The following is a 16,939-nucleotide window of genomic DNA, read 5'->3' as shown; positions in this document are numbered from 1 at the left end:
CCAGCTCTTTAAAAAGTCCAAATAATTACACTACAGCTCAAAGTGTCACTGCTTTCACCCTAAATCGATGAAGGAATAAATAAATAAATAAATAAATAAGCAGCAATGTCACAGATAAAAGTCTGTACAACTTTATTTCATGTAGTGCACACAGAAAAATCACACAAAGTTCTTTGAATATCAGAACTAAATTTAAAAGTGCTTCACAAATGTATTCCCTTTCAGAAATTCACAATGATCTAAATCATAGACCACTTTGATAGTCAAGAGCAGAATCTATCCAGCAATCTCACAGTTGATACTGGTTAAATACAATACCCTTGTGTATAACACAGGCTATACCCAGAACAGGCATACAACAGACAATCCCCCCAAGTATACTTTGGCTGTGTTTTAATATGGCAGTTCAAATAGTTCTTATGACAGAATAAACCTGCAAAAGTGCAGGTAAGAACTGTAGGCAATATTCTAAAGGCTCATTTATGCTCAATGGTAAATACTGTTACAAATGGAGCCTTCTGTCCATATTGTGCATTCATTTCCATTAAACTGATCAACAGACCTCACAATTTTCGTATAGAAAGGGAGCATAAATTAGGCCTAAATATGAACTGCGAAGATTGTGTACATAATTCAACGCAGTGTGGATGTACACTATGCATTTTATCTGACATACAGTACATGTGAGTTATCAAGCTAACTGGCAACACAAAATGGAACTTACTTTAACTCACATATGTCAAATTTACATTTATTGGCATTAGGCTATGTGTTATAACTGGTAAATTAAATATACCTTAAAGCAACACAATACAGATCTTTTACCCAAAAATAATGGCTTCAAACCTCACTTATAATTAAAAATTAAGTCTATCGTTGTTGATCAGGTTTTGGAACATGAGTCTTTTAGTTGTCACATCGTTACATCATTGCAAAAGGGTTTTCCAATGTTTTCTCAGTTAGCTTTTTAAAATCATATCAGATTAGTAAACAGAATGTGCCTTTGCAACATTGGATGGATGGTTGCTGATAATGGGCAATGTAGATATTGCATTAAAGATCAGCCATTTCTTTCTATAACAGTTGAGAACCCTTTGCAATTATGTAAGCACATAATGTAATTGGAAAACTGCTGCCCTGATTAAAAAAAACAATGCAACTGATCTCATCTGGTATTCTGTCTATAATGGAGTGGAATGGAAATTTCTAAGTGTCTCCAAACTTTTGACTGGTAGTTTATGTGTGTATATATAGGTGTAATATATATATATACACACACACACACACACACACAATACAATCATTGTGTCCTGTTGCTTTAATTATTAAGGCATTTTGGCATAATAACATTCAATCACACTTAACTGGGCCCCAGCTGCTAATGGTAAATTCAAAACTCTTACAGGACAGCCACTGGATTGATGTTTGAAGAGCCTTATTCAAAACGCATCTGTCCGGTTATCACCAATTAGGCCTATCCTTACTAGTATATATATATAATCATTGTCAACACTTCTAGATCTTCTAATATTATTACTAGGCATGGGACAATGTGTTAATATCTGAATAACATATTGCCAGGTGCTTGTGATGAAGTATATTCCCCAGTTTGACAAAAAATGTTGTCGCCAGTGTTTAAATTCAGTCACTTAGGTGTTAGAATACCATACACGGTAGATCATCTTATTTATTCCTATAGAATTGTGTTCCTGAGTACTGCATCTTACCTCATATAAACATAACGTAGCCTTTGGAATTTAATTATGGCAAGTGCTGCAAATTCCAACAATTAATTTCCTTTTATAAAATTTTTACTCTTACATATCGTGTAAAATCCATATAATATGATCGACCGGTAGAAGGTAAGCAAACATGTTGATCCAATGCGTATACTGTCCCTCAGGAACAGGTTTCCTGTGAAAAAAAAAGCAAAGTTTTCAAACTTCTGCATCCCTCCATATTGAAATAATGTGTGAAATCAATGACCGTCTCTGTAAAGTCATTGTGTGAAATATATTAAAAGAAACTGTTTTGTGTATCTGAGACAGTCAGCTTAACTGCCTCTATCTGCCTCCCTACTTCACAGGGTTAAACCATACGTGCAAAATGAGTCAAATTAGCTGTTGCCTGCAAATCGATGTAGTAACAAGCATGACAAGAGGTAAACAATATGTTTGACATTTATGAAATAGCTTTTCTTACGGTAACATCTTAGATCAACAGCCAATCAAATGGCTTCAACCACACATGAAGCAGCAGGCTGCCATTCATTTTTAATAGGAGTGGCCCATAATATATATATTCTATATATACGGCCTATACCACCCACCGATACCACCCACCGATACCACTTAATTACACGGTTTGTTTTCGGTTTGAAAAAAAAATGGTATGGGGACATCCCTACTATTGATAGTAGTTTGCGCCACATTTAATCACTGACTCGTACGGTCTTAGCGTTGACTGGAAGAAGAATTAGGTAATACACTGACAGCACAAACAGTCCTTTTTATATCCTTTCTTTACACTGACATAGGAAAAAAATACTTTGATACTCTCCACAGTAGCATAGAAGTGTAATGATATTGATCAGTGGCATCAATTAACGATTTACTTTGATGTAGTGTGATTGAAATATACAGTGCCTATAAAAAGTATTCACCCCCCCTTAGATATTTCCACTTTTACTGCTTTTATAAATGGAATCATATATTGTATATTGTTAATTAACTAAGATTACTTTATAAAAATGTGCTTTTACTGTGCAATCATTTTTGTAAATGATTATAAAAAAGGCCAAGTTAAATGGACAAAGAGTCAATTTATTAAAGCAATAAAAGTGGTAATATCCAAGGGGGGTGAATTATTTTTTATAGGCTCTGTAGATATAATATAAATATTATTTTGCATCAATGATCTTGTTTTGTCTTGGGTTATGAATCCAGTGCACCCCTTTGCTTTACAGGTTATAAAGTATTTTTTGCATATATCGTTAATTTCTTTTTCAGTTGAACTATATTCACAATTGTAAAAATGTAATAATATCATTAACTAACCACTTGTAACTCCTGAGTTAATCATAATTAGGAAGTGGTTTATAAAATATGTATCCACACCCTAACTAATCATTAGTGCATGTGTATGTAACAACTGTTAAATAATGGAAATATTACTTCATCAACAAAATATTATTGCATCATTTATTAAGTATTAACAATAAAATAGAAACATATTTTAGATATAGGCTTATTTACTATGAACAAACCATTCATAACTGTGTTCAAATGCTTTACTAATGAGAAATAATGTATGAGCAATACTTTACAAATGATGAACAAAGCATTTACTAATAGTTTACAAATGCTTAACAAATGATGCATTGTGTATAGTTATTATTAAAGTGTTACCCTTTTTGATATATTTTTTATACATTACTATTTTTTGGACTAATCTCACACTCGCTACAAAAAAGCACCTGTTTGAGTGATTACTGACAATAATCTCCTAGTAGCGCTCTGAGCCACTTTGTCACCTATATTCACAATTTTATTTAATTCCCTGTTATTAGCCCTATCTTTCTGACATTCACAATATATCATTTATTCTGTTACATAACAAAGAATATAAAAACGCAGGCATTTCTATAGCTATTATTACTGTTGGTAACACTATATTATTAATAATATTATATCAATCAGTATGACATTTTCACCTCTATGTTAACTCTTTGAATTGGAATAAATGGGAGAGAACCTGAATAGTGTGATAGCATGCCTGACCGTCCCTGATTATATTAAATGCTTCAGTTTGGGATAAATTATATTCTTCAGTTTGGCGATAGGAATGAAATGTGCCTTGAATGGAGGAATAGGACTTACTGTTCTTCTAGTACGGTGTGGCCTTGAAGTAGTCGTCTGGAGTGACCGTCTTCACCCCCCCAAAGTAGTCGAGCACCCACACCTGAGTGATGTTCATCTTGGCGAAGAACCAGTTGTGATCAGATGGCCAGTCCAACATTTCTGGGTGGCGATCAAACAAGGCCTTTTTGGCCACAACTGCCTCGATTGTGTTGTTTTGTACCTGCAGATAACAGTAAAAAAATGCTTTTTAGTGAAAAGACTATTGGGTAAACCATAATGTTATTTTAAATTCAATGCATATATTCAAAGTTCAATCTGATTTATGAATGATCTAGGCTACAATGGGCAAGCTAAACCATTTGTAGTAGCCTGGAACTGCATTGAAATAATACAAAAACAAAATTAGCCAAAGGTGAATCTACCGATTTCTTCATTGAGGATCTGTAGGAAAACAGAACAACAACTTATCGTTGTATTTCAGATGTTTATTTTTGTATTCCTCGGCACAGTAATCACTTATCTTGACAAGTCTTTCTTAGTGGTAAAACGGTTTGAAGTACTTTTTCCTGCCTACATAGCTCTAAAATGCTTTGTGATGTCAAATACTACAGCTCAAGAGAAAATGTAGTGGGTCTTTGAGTCTTTCTGTGACATGCGTACTACCACATAGACTCATACAGTACATAAGTGTATTGTGGTTCTCTTTACAATCAGAATATCATTTCTGTACCATGTTCAATTGAGTGTTATATGCTTCACTAATGCTTTAGTAGGCTGGGAATATAGTCATAACAACTTGGTAGAAGCATGTTGAACAGTGGATCTCTACAGACAAGAGTATAGATGATTTACATTAGATTTGATAAGATTAGATTAGATTCAACTTTATGGTCATTGTGTAGAGTACAAGTACAAAGACAATGGAATGGCGTTACATGTGCAAGATAGACCATCTAGTTCAGTTATAAATGTTATAATTGTTAGAGATTGATTGGTCAAATTGATCATTAATATTCTACACTACATTTTAGCTGTTTTTCAAACACAAACATAGATAGACAGCATTACCTCCACCACGGATCCTGAGAGGATAATGTGTGCACACAATGGACTTTGGGGGTCAAAGCCTTGTGCCTTACAGAAGTCTGTCTGAGCCAAAGACACACACAGTGAAGCCTGGGGGTTCACCTGCCAAACACAAGCGTTCACACAGATAATACATCCACTCATATGATACTGAAGGATATCACATCCACTCATATGATACTGAAGGATATTACATCCACTCATATGATACTGAAGGATATTACATCCACTCATATTATACTAAAGGTTGATAAAGAAATAAAACATACACTTTTAATCAGGGCAGCAGTTTTCAGATTACATTATGTGTTTAGATACATAGATAGATTATGCTAACATAATTGCAAAAGGGTTCTCGACTGTTGTAGAAATCTTTAATGCAATATCTACATTACATTGCCCATTATCAGCAACCATTCATCCAATGTTCCAAAGGCACATTCTGTTTACTAATCTGATATCATTTTAAAAGGCTAACTGAGGAAACATTGGAGAACCCTTCTGCAATTATGTAAACACATGTCTGAAAACTGCTGCCCTGATTAAAAAAATCAATGCAACTGATCTCAGCTGGGTATTCTGTATAATGGAGTTGAATGTACATTTCTAAGTGACCCCAAACTTTTGACCGCAGCAGCGTAGCCGATTAGAGACACAACACATGTACAGATGAAAAGTGAACTAAATGCCCTACTACACTGTGGTGCAAGTGGCTATAGTTCCTAACCATGTTTGGGTCCAAGTGCCCACATTGACCTGCGGTCATCTCCCCCAGTCTCTCTCTCACACTCTCTAAATAAAAGCAGTAAAAGGCCTTTAGTAAAACTTAATTTTAAAAAGAAAAAGGTTGATAAGATTAAGACCAATGTTATCAGTAGCCTACACTATTTACATTTGTATTATTAGCCTATGCCTAGGTTGTGTTAGGCTAACAGTTTAACAAGTAGCCTTACATACAATTAACATGCAGCAGAAAGGCAGAAGATTGAGAAACGTGTAGGGATAAACAGGAGTAATATTGCCTATTAACTTTAGGCTAGGCCTACTTTATGTTTATCTACTATATTAAGCACCTTGCATGTGGATGTGTTGTGACGTCAGTGCAAAACCTAGTGCGTGTGTGTATGTAGCCTGTGTGTGTGTGTGTGTGTGTGTGTTGGGAGTTAGTTAGCCTACTGTTCTGCTTCCTTATAGCCTAGTCACCACATGCTGCTGTTAAAGATATGACGATAACTGACATGTGAAGGGGCGATAAACACTATCTGCACCGGGTGATCTATGCAATTTTGTGTTCCGGGCAAACACCCGATTATCCTATCTAACAAATTAGAGTTAGAAAGCTGTCAACTTATATCAATGCCAGACAATGCTGTTACTTTTGATGTTTAAATGGTCTTGTGCATCTATCTGTGGACATTTCTATTTGCACTATCCCTGCGTCATGCTCTAACAGCTGACCCATGAGAGGGACTCACTCGGCTGCCTTCTGTTACGCAGTTACAACATTTGAAAACATTCACGCATGTAGACAGTGGTCTGGTTTAACGTTAGCCTACATAGCCAGCATGAGACACCATTGCAGCAGATATTTACTGGCAATCCTACCTCCAAGTCCTTTACGGATATCTCCATGTGAGTTAAATACATATACGGAATTCCTCTCCCGTAACCCACTGGACCATCGCTTATTGAAAATACGTTGGAGAAAGGCTGTCCTTTCACGGGGTCATGAGTTGAGATCGTAGCCATCGAACCCCAGTCGCACTGGTTAACAACAAACCGTGCAACCCGTGCAACCTCTTCATGTGGAGGAATTCTATGGCTCGTCGTCGAGATACACGCAAGGTGTAGCACCGAAACGAAGGTAAACAACAGTCGGCGACTCATGGTTTAGCTTTTCCTTCTGTGCGTTCCACCGTTCGCGGCGGCTCGTGTCATCTGATCACTTGGTCATGTGACCTCGGCTGAACTGAACCAACCAAAGTCATCATTACTTAATGTTTATGCTCGGGGTCCCCTATATGCTAACATGTAGCCTACACAAGTGAGAAAGCATGGGATGCGTGAATAAACTGGTTCTTGGTATAATCCAAGCTACTTCATTCACAAACATGTGTAGGCCTACGGTGCGCTGTAAAATAGCAGTGAAATATACCTATCTACGAATGCAGGAGTCGACATTCCACACGCTTCCTGCAAAGTTTTGTAACATCGCCTGTTAACTATTACACAAGTGAGATAGGTCCTTCATAAGGCGGATGAATCGAAGCAGTGAACTGCAGCTGCCACATCGAGGTGACAATCGTTTTGTGAGGCTGTGATTGATCGAGGTGGATGTCTTCAAAGTTATTTTAAATAAACAACTCAGTTAAGTGTAGCCTATTGCAAAAATACCGCGCGGGTGAGTCTTATACCGATGTTTTCACTTTACATAAATATATGAAATAAGGCGGCTAGCCATATGAATTGCAACTGACACTTCAGGCGGTGTTTCATAATCCACAATTCTTTTGAAACGTCAAATGACTGCGAAGAATCAGATGCAGCGAATAGTCGGTGAGGCGCTCTGGGGAATGTGCGCCGCCGACGCCATGTCTATGCCAGTGCACTGGTACTACAGTGTGCGAGACATCAAGAACGAGTTCAACGGCTGGATACATTGTTTCAACCCGCCCAGAGAGAAACACCCGACAAGCATCCTCACCCTCTCCAACGCAGGTCGCTTTTTTTGCTCTTGCTCAGTTTAGCCTATGCTATATATCTCAACATGAGGATTCAAATTTTGTATAATCACCTGTTTATTTTACCTACCTGGTATGTCCTCTATATTGATTGATTGTTTGGTGATTGATTGATCGATTCATTGATTGATTGTTTCATTCATTTTTGATGGGAGTGAGAACCGGCCTTTCTTATTATAGTCTATGCAATCCTAATGATTGCAATATTGACTATCCAACACAGGTTGGGTTGTAACCAGATGGTGCAAAAATCAGATTCAGGTAAAGAAAAAAAGAATAATACTAATACTGTACTTTAAGTTCGATGCTTGCTGTTGTGATTTGTAGCTGGCAGCGGGCGCAGTGGTTGGTCGTCAGGCAGCAGACCTCCAGTGATCGGCAACGTCATCCTCCACGATAAGCTGAGCTACTGGAAGAGGCCAGGAGGCAGTGTCCACTATCATCAAGGTGACTCAGGCATAATTTGTTGCATTAACTATAGAGTTGTATTTTGGGCAAACCATTACAGTAACTGTGTAATATTACTAATATTATCGGAATCTCATAGTTTTTTGGGGAATAGAAGTACTAAGACTGTACTATAGAGTATACACTATAGAAAGCAAGGATATAGCAAGAATATTATAGAGGTATTACATAGAGGTATTATAGAGGTTCCCCTAATTAGTTATGTAATGTTCCACATTTTGTTGTCTTTATCATTACGCCACTTTTCCAGTGTTTTGTTTTGTCTCCTTACCTGAATTCCAGGTCTACAGGCTGGTCAGAACACATTGAATACCCTGTGTGCCTTGCGTGTGGGCAAGGCTCTCTCCTCTGGGGGATTTTGCAGCATGACCGAACCGCTTGCACAAGCTGCAGTCCTCTCAGACTATGTGCAATTTATGACCACACCTGGTAGCCATGACGACACCTATGCTGAGTCATTCCACAGATCCTTCTTCTCTGATTGGCAGGATTCAAGACCAACCTCACCAAGCAAGGTGAATATACGGATAAAATGAGAATTATGATACAATGTTATCAATGTCTTTTACAAGAGATCGACCATAAAAGTTATAGTTCAGTCAGGTCAGAATAGCAAATACATTTATAAGGATGGCCTGATTGCATACTTTACGGAGTCTATATCACCTAAATAAATCAAGGGTGTCCAAATGAAAACCCATTTAATTTATTCAATACAGGTCCTTGAGTTTGCAGAAAAACGATGTAAACAGAAGATGAATGTGCATCCCCCTGACAGCCAGTTGGATGCTATTGGTTGCCTTCCCATGAGCATCCCTTTCGTTCTGTTATCGGCTTCAGATGATGAAGAGAAAGCTGTGAGTACTTTGACCAAAAATTAACTATTTGATTGTGGGTCCAGGGACTGAAAACTGAATGATTTTCGTTTCGATTCATTCTGAGCAAAAACAGTATTTTTTCGTTCCTGTTCCAGTGTTCCGAGGCCTCTCCCCTAAATGGTAACCGGTTAGAATGTTACATAAGACATAAAATGGTTTTGTTCCCGTTTTTGCTTACATTCATCCAAAAATTGTGTTTGTTTTTGTTCTTTGAACCGTTTCTAATCCCTGATTGTAACATCTCAGAGGGTTTTTGCATGCCACTTCTAAAATCACTGCACACTGCAACTGCTCCAAAATATAAACTTTATTAATTTAAAAGCAACGTTTTTTCTACTGTCTGATACTAGTCTGGCACCTGCAGAAAAACGTTACTTTGGATGTGCGCACCCACTCTTCAAAAAGCTTCTAAAATCACTATCAACAACGGTCTCTTGGGGCTTATTACTGAATGAGAAGTGATGAGATATTTAAAAAAAAAAAAAAACATACTTCTGAACATTTTATACACAAAGCATTTTTTATTTTATTTTCATGTAGTTTTCATCAATCTATTAAACTATGCATCCACACTGTTCACGACTAGACTTCCCGTCTTACGGTCGTGGATTTAAGACTATGACTTTATCACTAGCACAACTTTTTATTTCTTTCCTCTACATCAGGTGACTGCATCGGTTCAGTTTGTGCGACTCACTCACCCGCACCCGAAACTGGACAAATTTGTGGCACTTTATGCACGTGCACTCCATGCTACACTGAACGGAGCATGTCTGAGGCAGCAGGCGGAGGCGGCACTCAAATCTCCCACACTTGATGTCTGGGATACCTGCCAGAGCTTTATGCGCAGAGCCGCCAGGTACTAAGCAGTCCTTCTATCTTACTACAGGAGTAGTACTGTTTCAGATTACTGTTTCAGGCTTTTTCTATGTTTTTCTACTGTTTCTAGCCTCTGAAGTTTTCTCAGCCACTGGTTGGTTGATGTTCTGTGAATTGATTGATTGATTGATTGATTGATTGATTGGTTGATTGATTGATGCATCCATTCATTAGTTTAGATGAGGAGATATGTTGGTTGCTTGATTGGTGGTGCAAGCAACCTGGTTGGTCCTGACTTAATTCAGGTATATGACTAACTGTTTTATGGGCAGATTTCTTGACCAGTATTTGGACACATTGTTAATTAGCTCATTTTAATTAAATGTAGGTTACCCATCGCTTCAGAGGAAAGATTGAAGGTCCATCAAAGTGCGGTTGAGGTGCTTGGTCTTGCCTGCTACACTAAAGGTATTACTTCAGTCTCCCATTTCCATTGCTGTTTTCATCCTCTTGTTGAGAATGAATTACTCATACCTTTGCAATGACCCACTTTTAATAAGTATTTCAAGTCATTAGATAATTTTTAGATAGAAATTCAGCATATAGAAACACAGGCAACTGCTAGTAGCTATTACAGTATTCTGACCACATTTTTTCAGAACAAAAGCCTTTTATGAATCTGTGGACTGGAGTTAATTCTCAGACATTGATTTAAAAGAAAATACTTTCTGCTAACTGATGAAATGCGCTTACTTTTAATCAGGTGCACTCTGTGTTTTATCTGTGTGTCTATACAACTCTTGTCCTCTCTTTTGTCTGATCTGAGTGTTTCTCTCTTCACATCGTTCCTAATCGTGCGCTGCTGTTCCAGGTGCCCTCAGCAGTCTGTTCTACTTGGCCCATGAGTTTCATAGCGATATCCAGGGAGGAATCTTGGCAAACACCAACTGTGGAGGTACGGTCATGTGGTGGAGATGTATGTGAGTGTAGATGTCTGTGTCACTCAATATTTATATAAGCTTAAATGTGTGTATTTCACTCACTTGTGTGTGTGTGTGTGTGTGTGTGTCCACAGGAGAGAACTGTAACAGGGGAGCAGCTCTGGGTGCTTTGCTGGGTTCTCATGCGGGACATTTGGGGAAGTCTGTCCCTCAGGAGTGGAAAGACGGCCTTATAAGTGGCAGAGAATACATCCCAGACATACTTCAGAAACTCTCCTAACACACTACCCCCTGCTCCCATGATTATTTCTCTCAGAGAAAGAGAGAGAGAAAGAGAGTATCCTCTCCTTTGGTTCCTAGTTGCTGCTAATTGTTTAAGATATTATTATATGTCTTTGCAGTGCATAATATCCATATGAATTGTGTGCTGTGTCTTGTGTCCCACGAGCAGTTTACATTCTCAAACAAGGGAAATCTCTCAACACCCACATCAATAGGAGTTTGAGTGCATATCAGAATATTAATCTTAAAGCTAAACAGGAGCTTTGTTCACTACAATGTTACTATAGTATGCTGATTGTAATATTTGTAATAATGTATTTAATGTATATTATTTTCAGATTTGTGCATTAAACAGTGACTTGACAATTAGTCTGCTGGTCTTTTTATTTCTTATACATTTTTTGTGGAGTGTTCCATTCTGGACCACAAAACTACATGTTGTATTACTGGGTTAGCTAGTGGGAACAGCAGGAGTGTAGGCCTATATCTGTCCTTCACATAAACATACGTCATCAAAAGACGTTGGAGGTGATATCAGAACTAAGAGCATCAGATCATACCTGTTGCATAGTATTGCTCATTTAACAACATCTCTGATTCATCGAGGATGACGCATGGCTTACTGTATCTTCTCGTGTTACCTCAGACTTGTACCATACTGTACGTTCACTCTGAACACACAATTAAGTGAACTGGTGTAGATGTCTGCTGCCCTTCCTGTTGGGGCAGCCGTGGCCTACTGGTTAGCACTTCGGACTTGTAACCGGAGGGTTGCCTGTTCGAAACCCGACCAGTAGGCACGGCTGAAGTGCCCTTGAGCAAGGCACCTAACCCCTCACTGCTCCCCATGTGCCGCTGTTGTTGCAGGCAGCTCACTGCACCGGGATTAGTGTGTGCTTCACCTCACTGTGTGTTCACTGTGTACTGAGTGTGTTTCACTAATTCACGGATTGGGATAAATGCAGAGACCAAATTTCCCTCAGGGGATCAAAAGAGTATAAATACTTATACTGTTGCATCTCTATTTATGTTTTATTTATGTTAACTTTATTGCTTGCATCTCTATTTAAAGGGAGAAAGCCTGCAGGTTCACAGCATGGCATGAGAGAGGAGCATCGGATGACATGGCAAGATGCTGAGGAACTACCACAAGTGCACCAAATGATTGTTGATTAGCATTTTATTTATATATGTCCACTATTAATATGAATTTCACTTCGCCAGTTAAAATAGGACAATTTAAAAGATACTCTATATTATTGTTATACATATTTGGAGATTGATGCCATTGGTCAGATTTTTCAGTTTTCACCTAGACATCGCAGCACCTCCTGCTGTTCAAAGTGAAAGGAAACGTTACCCCTATTTTATGTGTGTGTGTGTGAGCGGACGATAATGTCTGTTTTTTAGCATGATGGGAAAACAGTGATGACCTTTGATCGTGCTCATACAGCCTGGTGGGATTAGCGTAATGGAGTCCAGAGCTTTGAGAGTCGACACAAGTCAGCTGCTGCAGTTGGTTCTTCTGTTCATGTGTGTTCCGGTCTGCCACGGGTTGCCTGGAGGTATAGAACAATATCTGTTGTGGAAATGCAGGGTGTTTATATGCTGTTGTGGGAGTTGCCAGCCTATTAGAATATTGTCACATACATAGTAGTAGTCAGTTCATATTTTATGCCAGTGTCTACATCTCGGCATTATTAATGGTGCGATTGATCATAGATCTGATTGTATGACCATTTATCTGTTTAGCTGCTTCTTTCTTTTCTTACCTCTCTGTGTGTCTGTCCACATATCTAACTGTGGTACATTTTGTTTCTTGTTATCTTTTATTTGATCAGTTGTTTCTCTTGTTTCAGTTTTCTCAGACAGATCACATGCCAACCAGGTTCTCCTGCAGCGACCACGGCGTGCCAACTATTTGTTTGAGGAGGTAAAAGTGGGCAACCTGGAGAGGGAGTGCCTAGAGGAGAGGTGTTCTTATGAAGAAGCACACGAGATCTTTTCCATCCCAGAACAACTGGTGAGAAAACACATTGAAATCATTTTGATTTTGACATTGAGAAATTTGCATAAGGAAAATCTTACAATGTGTTTGCTTTAAATAATGCAATTTTAAGTAATGGACAGTATTCAATGTCCAGTATACTTTTAAGCCCTTACATGTCGATACTTTTACATTTACAATAATTCTTTTAGCAGATTAATTCATTAATCCCTATATTTTCATTGGAATAGATGCTGTTGTATGGACTGACAACTTTTACTGTCCATATTATTCCAGTGATAGCATCTCTTAGTAGAATTTAATTGCAGCATTTTCAACAAACTGTAAAAGGCTAGGGACAAATGAGGAACAGATGTGGCCGCAGTGATAGCTGGATGGGTCAGCACTAGCAGGTACCGTCACACTGATGAGAATGATGGAAAATGAACGTTCTAAAGAATATCTGAGTTCACTGATGGAATCTTTTGATAGAATGTTCAAAACCTCCCTGCTGAAAGGTTACATTTGACAGTGAGGAGTTGGGACTTGCCTGTGACTAATGCCATGGAAGAGTGGGGACAAATGTGACTAATTAGTGACTAATCCATTTCTATGATTTAGACCAAGAAACAGTGTCACTTTAATCTTTAAACAGCAACGAAAAGGATTGACTGAAGAGTTTGTTGGTGTTTTCGGTGCCCCCATCAAGGGCTTGCAGTTTATCTGGTTATGTTGCTGATCGGCTCATAAACGGCCACAGCAATGAAGAGGAATGGCCAAACAATTTGTCGGTATTTATTGGCAGAGAACCCATCATGAGAGTGGAGGGGGATGGGTCTGGGATGCCAAATACCACTGTTGAGCCTTCTGGAGGTGTCGTGGGACCTAATTTAGTAAAACACCCATTGAGGAAGGTGCCTGCTTGATAACCCCAGTGAAATGCTTTTGAAGATTGCTCTGTTGGTGATGTTTTTTGTCCACAAAGGTTGCTTTGTTGGTGATTTTGTTTTTGAAAATGGTTGATTGTTGGTTGGCCACTGTGTGAAATCCACTAGGAATTTAACATGTACAGTGTATATTTGAAAAAGCATGTTTGTGCTACATAGTATGCACCACTTGGACTCAATATATCTAAATGGGAGATATTTGTTAAGGTAAATTTCCTCAAACACCTTATAGGTCTATTTAATATGTAAATAATAATTGAAAATGTTTCATTACATCTGCTAATCATATTGGGCCTCCAGACATTATAAGGCAGAACTATATGAGTTCATCACTCAGGCACTGATGCCTAGATAACAGGATTCAGGTGAACTCTTTTGTGTGTACATTTGTTTTCCTTAAAGTCACATTTGAGAATTGATCTCAGATCAAAAGTAGCATGGCTTCTACAAAACATTTTTATAAATGAGGCCCCTGGTCACCCAAGAACAGGGATGCCCAAATTCTTCCCAACTCATGTAACCACAAAAATCACTTTGTTACTCACTTGTGTCATGGGCCTCTTGATCTCTGACCCCCCCCCACCCCCCCCCCCCCACACACACACACTGTTTAAAATTGTGGTCAGATAATGAACTGCAGCTAACCCTTAAAAAGCTACCCTTTTAACCCTTAAAAAGCTACCCCTGCCCTGGAAATATCTGAATAATAGTACTATGGTGGGAAGGACAAGCGGTAAGCAGAGATGTATTCTGTGGAAGGGAAGGTCAAGAGACAAAAAGAGTGGACGAATAGAGTCATGGGTCTACATGGTTGTATGTATGTATGGTTATGTACTCATCAGCTATTGAGTTAACAGCTCTCTTAGACCTTTGCTTTCGAGTCAAGTAAGATAATATATGTCTCTGTATGTTCCCTCCTTATGTTACAGAGTGAGTTCTGGACAAGATATTCAGGTAAGGTGTGTGTGTGTGTGTGTGTGTGTGTGTGTGTGTGTGTGTGTGTGTGTGTGTGTGTGTGTGTGTGTGTGTGTGTGTGTGTCCAACGCCCATATGGACAGCTCAGTCTCTATACCATACACGTGGTGGATAACCCTAAAATTGTTCTATCCACGTTATTTTGGTAAATGACACCCTATGTGAGTGTTTTCTTTGACAGTAGACTTGGACCAATGTGCAGCAAAGCCATGTCTGAATGGGGCCACCTGTGTTGACCAGGTGAAAGCCTACATCTGCATTTGTCCAAGTGGATTTGAAGGGCGAAATTGTGATAAAGGTAATGTATCCTACTAGCCTTGCATAGCCGGATTTTAATTCTATTTACAATTTGAGTCTGGTATCATGGAATTGGATTTGATTGTGGTGCATGTTCTCTTTTCTGTTCATTTTTAAACGTTATTGCACTGTCAATATCTTGTGAAACAGATGCAATTGCAAAATCTAAACACGCAGCTTCGCTAGCAGATACATGGTCTATTAAGCCCCACCGTTGACCTCAATTCAGGGCTGCCTGGAAGGTGCTGGCTAGGGTTAGGGTCATGGTTATGGTAATGGTTAGGTTTAGGGTCATGGTTAGGAAATTAGGGTCATGGTTAGGGTTAGGGTTAGACAGGGGCACCACCAAGGGGTCTGGCCGACGCAAAATGTGTCCAAATTCACACCCTCTGTTGAAATCAAATCAAATTCACATTCATTGTTGAATTGCTCACGGAGTACTTATCACACATAAATCACACAGATTTCACGTGAAAGAGCAGAACCTGAGCTTTCCCATGATATTAGCGGCTAGGTGTTAGGTGCTAGGTTCGCGAGAAAATTAACGTTGGATATACATGGCATTTAATCATATTTCCATTGTGCACACAGCGCTTCGTCTATCTCCACACCCTTTACTCTCGGTGGTATATCTCACAAACACTTTGGTCAAAACATAGCAAACCATATATCAAATGCTTTCCAAATCAAAGAATCAAAAGTTGGTCATGGCATGCACATTTAAGGGATGCCAGCTAGCTTAGCTGTGCTTGTGGAACGTTAGTAAACCTCACTCCCCGACGCCTCAAGAGTGCTGCTGGCATGCGAGCCAGTAGCCTGGGCTATTGGTTAAATTGTTAGCACGCTCGCCTACCAATCCGAGGTGCTGCTGTTCGCGGGTTCGAGTCCGGGCGTGTGCAGGGCTGAATTGCGCAGGTTACACACAGATCAACTGCTTTTGAATAGATATTTCTATCAGCATGCTTCAGGTGGCATGGATGTATAGTGTTTTCCCTAATGTAAAGGCTGACCTAAGATATATGCAAGCATGATCACATCATACTTTCCCAGATATGGGTAGGCTAGACCAGGGGTGGGCAAACTTTTTGGCTCAAGGGCCACACTGTTTTGAAAATTGGCCGGCGGGCCGCACAACAGTTTAACATGATGTTATCTCTATTTAACTGACATGATGTTTTGACATTGACATTGTAAACGTTCTCTAAGGAGAGTGAAAAGCAGTTTGCAGTAAAGCTAACCAATGTCGTCTCTATCGCAGGAAAAAAATAGCGAGCAGCCTGATAACCAAATGAAATGCTCAGCGGGCCGGATGAAAGTGCTTGGCGGGCCGGATTCGGCCCGCGGGCCGCAGTTTGCCCACCCATGGGCTAGACTGTCTTGAAAACGATATAGCCTAGCATATGAAGAGCTCTTTTCCAAAACGCTATAAATCCATTTTTGTAAACATTAATTTGTCTTGTTATTTAATTGTGTTTTTCCGCTAATATCAATATTTTTATAATATAACAATTGTGTTGTTTTGATTGGGTAACAATTACCCAATTATAGTTCCAAAAACAAAATAATTATTTAAAAAAACAATTTATGAAAATGCATTAAAATGTTAAAATGAAGGCTATAGCGTTTTGGATGTGATATATTACCCCCCTTTGGCCTCC

At 38.9% G+C, this 16,939-nt stretch overlaps 3 protein-coding genes across 4 annotated transcripts in view; 2 read left to right on the top strand and 1 right to left on the bottom strand.

Annotated features, from left to right (window-relative positions):
- Window positions 1-1,622: 1,622 nt before the first annotated feature.
- On the bottom strand, window positions 1,623-6,899 carry creg1 (cellular repressor of E1A-stimulated genes 1). The gene is made up of 4 exons (XM_076302898.1): window positions 6,552-6,899; window positions 4,929-5,048; window positions 3,879-4,080; window positions 1,623-1,914 (listed from the first exon to the last, which is right to left on the bottom strand). The coding sequence occupies exons 1-3, from the start codon at window positions 6,831-6,833 to the stop codon at window positions 3,886-3,888; spliced, it is 597 nt and encodes a 198-aa protein (XP_076159013.1). The 5' UTR covers window positions 6,834-6,899; the 3' UTR covers window positions 1,623-1,914; window positions 3,879-3,885.
- Window positions 6,900-6,902: 3 nt separating this feature from the next.
- On the top strand, window positions 6,903-11,441 carry LOC143142164 (uncharacterized). Of its 2 annotated transcripts, XM_076302897.1 has the most exons (9): window positions 6,903-7,347; window positions 7,481-7,664; window positions 8,015-8,134; window positions 8,438-8,670; window positions 8,875-9,012; window positions 9,699-9,892; window positions 10,241-10,320; window positions 10,724-10,807; window positions 10,928-11,441. In XM_076302897.1, the coding sequence occupies exons 2-9, from the start codon at window positions 7,487-7,489 to the stop codon at window positions 11,071-11,073; spliced, it is 1,173 nt and encodes a 390-aa protein (XP_076159012.1). In that variant the 5' UTR covers window positions 6,903-7,347; window positions 7,481-7,486; the 3' UTR covers window positions 11,074-11,441. The 2 variants fall into 2 exon arrangements, with proteins under 2 accessions (XP_076159012.1, XP_076159010.1); XM_076302895.1 differs by having other exon boundaries at window positions 6,904-7,664.
- A 1,105-nt stretch (window positions 11,442-12,546) lies between these two features.
- f7l (coagulation factor VII, like) overlaps window positions 12,547-16,939 on the top strand; it is an 8,437-nt gene continuing 4,044 nt past the window's right edge. The window contains exons 1-4 of the mRNA XM_076303793.1: window positions 12,547-12,640; window positions 12,935-13,098; window positions 14,939-14,963; window positions 15,169-15,282. Coding sequence (XP_076159908.1) covers window positions 12,547-12,640; window positions 12,935-13,098; window positions 14,939-14,963; window positions 15,169-15,282 — 397 coding nt within the window. The remainder of the gene's footprint in view (window positions 12,641-12,934; window positions 13,099-14,938; window positions 14,964-15,168; window positions 15,283-16,939) is intronic.

The sequence above is a fragment of the Alosa pseudoharengus genome, unplaced genomic scaffold (assembly GCF_046254945.1).
Source record: "Alosa pseudoharengus isolate Yale_2024_CS ecotype anadromous, Long Island Sound unplaced genomic scaffold, YU_APseudo_1.1 YU_APseudo_1.1_scf_24, whole genome shotgun sequence".
Classification (NCBI taxonomy): Eukaryota; Metazoa; Chordata; class Actinopteri; order Clupeiformes; family Clupeidae; genus Alosa; species Alosa pseudoharengus.
The sequence above is the reverse complement of the archived record's forward strand: the minus strand, read 5'-3'. Positions and strand labels throughout refer to the sequence as shown.